This window comes from Numida meleagris, unplaced genomic scaffold, assembly GCF_002078875.1.
Source record: "Numida meleagris isolate 19003 breed g44 Domestic line unplaced genomic scaffold, NumMel1.0 unplaced_Scaffold452, whole genome shotgun sequence".
Lineage (NCBI taxonomy): Eukaryota > Metazoa > Chordata > Aves > Galliformes > Numididae > Numida > Numida meleagris.
Window position 1 is genome coordinate 1 of NW_018364668.1, and position 3,134 is coordinate 3,134.

General features: G+C 58.3%; 1 protein-coding gene across 1 annotated transcript in view; it reads left to right on the forward strand.

Moving 5' to 3' along the window:
* Positions 1-6: 6 nt before the first annotated feature.
* Positions 7-3,134, forward strand: part of LOC110391675 (vegetative cell wall protein gp1-like) — a gene marked incomplete at its 5' end in the record, with an annotated part of 6,486 nt that continues 3,358 nt past the window's right edge. Inside the window, one exon of the mRNA XM_021383628.1 lies at positions 7-1,388. Coding sequence (XP_021239303.1) covers positions 7-1,388 — 1,382 coding nt within the window. The remainder of the gene's footprint in view (positions 1,389-3,134) is intronic.

A 3,134-nucleotide genomic window follows, 5' to 3' on the forward strand; every position in this document is an offset into this window, starting at 1 on the left:
CCCAGTACCCCCAGTATTCCCCATATTCCAACTATCCCCGGTATTCGCAGCATCCCCAGTGTCCCCAGTACCCCCAGTGTCCCCAGTGTTCCCAGTATCCCCAGTACCCCCAGTATTCCCAGTATTAAAACTATCCCCAGTATCCCCAGTGTTCCCAGTATCCCCCAGTATCCCCCAGCGTCCCCAGTATTCCCAGCGTCCCCAGTGTCCCCAGCATCCCCATTATTCCCAGTATCCCCATTATTCTCAGTATCCTCGGTATCCCCATTATTCCCAGTATCCCCAGCATCACCAGTATCCCCATTATCCCCATTATCCCCAGTGCTCCCAGTATCCCCAGTGTCCCCAGTATCCCCAGCATCACCACTATTCCCAGTGGCCCCAGCATCACCAGTATTCCCAGTATTCCCATTATTCCCAGTGTCCCCAATATCTCCAGTGTCCCCAATCTCCCCAGTCTCCCCAGTATTCCCAGCATCCCCAGTATCCCCAGTATCCCCAACCTCCCCCATGTCCCCAGTATCCCCAGTGTGTCCCCAGTATTCCCAGTACCTCGTGTTCCCAGTATCCCCAGTCTCCCCAGTGTCCCCAGTGTTCCCAGTATTCCCACTGTCCCCGGTGTCCCCAGCATCTCCCCAGTATCCCCAGTGTTCCCAGTATCCCCAGTGTCTCCCAGTATCCTCAGTGTCCCCAGTATTCACAATATCCCCAGTATCCCCGGTGTCCCCAGCATCCCCAGCATTCCCAGTATTCCAACTATCCCCAGTATCCCCAGTATCCCCACTATCCCCACTATCCCCAGCATCACCAGTATTCCCATTATCCCCAGTATTCCCAGTGTTCCCGTTATTCCCAGCATCTCCAGTGTCCCCAGTGCTCCCAGTATTCCCAGCATCCCCAGTGTCCCCCAGTATTCCCAGTACCCTTGGTGTCCCCAGCATCCCCAGTTTTCCCAGTATTCGCAGTGTCCCCAATGTCCCCTGTGTCCCCAGCATCCCCAGTACCCCCAGTATTCCCAGTATCCCCAGTGCTCTCACTGTCCCCAGTATCCCCAGTGCTCCCGGTATTCCCAGTACCCCCAGTATTCCCAGTATTTCAACTATCCCCAGTATTCCCAGTGTCCCCAGTATCCCCAGTATGCCCAGCATCCCCAGTATTCCCAGTGTCCCCAGTATCCCCAGCATCACCAGTATCCCCAGTATCTCCCAGTATCCCCAATGTCCCCAGTATTCCCATTGCCCCCAGTATCCCCAACATCCCCAGTATTCCCAGTGTCCCCAGTATCCCCAGTGTTCCCAGTGTCCCCAGTGCTCCCACTATTCCCAGTATCCCCACTGTCCCCAGTACCCCCAGTATCCCCAGTGTCCCAAGCATCCCCAGTGTCCCCAGTATTCCCAGTGTCCCCCAGCATCACCAGTATCCCCAGTATTCCCAGTATCCCCAGTGTCCCAAGCATCCCCAGTGTCCCCAGTATTCCCAGCATCCCCAGTATTCCCAATGTCCCCAGTATCCCCAGCATCCCCAGTATTCCCAGTGTCCCCAGCATCCCCAGTATTCCCAGTGTCCCCAGTGCTCCCAGTATTCCCAGTACCCTCAGTATTTCCAATATTCCAACTATCCCCAGTATTCCCAATGTGTCCCCAGTATTCCCAGTATCCCCATTATTCCCAGTATCCCCATTATTCCCAGTATCCCCAGTGTCCCCAGTATTCCCAATGTTCCCAGTACCCCCAGTGCTCCCAGTACCCCCAGTATTCCCAGTGTGTCCCCAGTATTCCCAGTATCTCGTGTCCCCAGTGTTCCCAGTAGCCCCAGTCTCCCCAGTGTTCCCAGTGTGTCCCCAGTATTCNCCAGTACCCCCAGTATTCCCAGTGTGTCCCCAGTATTCCCAGTATCTCGTGTCCCCAGTGTTCCCAGTAGCCCCAGTCTCCCCAGTGTTCCCAGTGTGTCCCCAGTATTCCCAGTATCTCGTGTCCCCAGTGTTCCCAGTCTCCCCAGTATTCCCAGTATCCCCAGTGTCCCCTGTGTGTTCCGCACTCATCCCCATCCATGTCCCCTCCATGTCCCCAATGTGTCCCCATCCCTGTCCCCCTCTGTGTCCCCAGTGTGTCCCCTCCACGTCCCCATCCCTGTCCCCATCCGTGTCCCCATCCCTGTCCCCCTCCATGTCCCCATTGTGCCCCCAGCGTGTCCCCATCCCTGTCCCCACTGTGCCCCCAACGTGTCCCCATTGTGTCCCCATGCGTGTCCCCTCCCTGTCTCCATTGTGCCCCCAACATGTCCCCATGCGTGTCCCCATTGTGCCCCCACCATGTCCCCATTGTGTCCCCATGTGTGTCCCCCCAGCATGTCCCCTCCATGTCCCCAACACGTCCCCTCCCTGTCCCTGTTGTGCCCCCACCGTGTCCCCATTGTGTCCCCATGCGTATCCCTTCCATGTCCCCATTGTGCCCCCAACGTGTCCCCATTGTGTCCCCATGCATGTCCCCATCCCTGTCCCCACTGTGCCCCCAACGTGTCCCTATTGTGTCCCCATGCGTGTCCCCATCCCTGTCCCCATTGTGCCCCCAGCGTGTCCCCTCCATGTCCCCAACACGTCCCCTCCCTGTCCCTGTTGTGCCCCCAGCATGTCCCCATTGTGTCCCCATGCATGTCCCTTCCATGTCCCCATTGTGCCCCCAGTGTGTCCCCAACGTGTCCCCAGCGTGTCCCCAGCGTGTCCCCAGCGTGTCCCCATTGTGCCCCCAGTGTGTCCCCAACGTGTCCCCGTTGTGTCCCCAGCGTGTCCCCATTGTGTCCCCATTGTGCCCCAACGTGTCCCCATTGTGTCCCCTCTGTGTCCCCATTGTGCCCCCAACGTGTCCCCATTGTGTCCCCTCCATGTCCCCATTGTGCCCCCAACGTGTCCCCATTGTGTCCCCTCCGTGTCCCCATTGTGCCCCCAACGTGTCCCCATTGTGTCCCTTCCGTGTCCCCATTGTGCCCCCAACGTGTCCCCATTGTGTCCCCATTGTGCCCCCAACGTGTCCCCATTGTGTCCCCTCTGTGTCCCCATTGTGTCCCCTCTGTGTCCCCATTGTGCCCCCAACGTGTCCCCATTGTGTCCCCATTGTGCCCCCAACGTGTCCCCATTG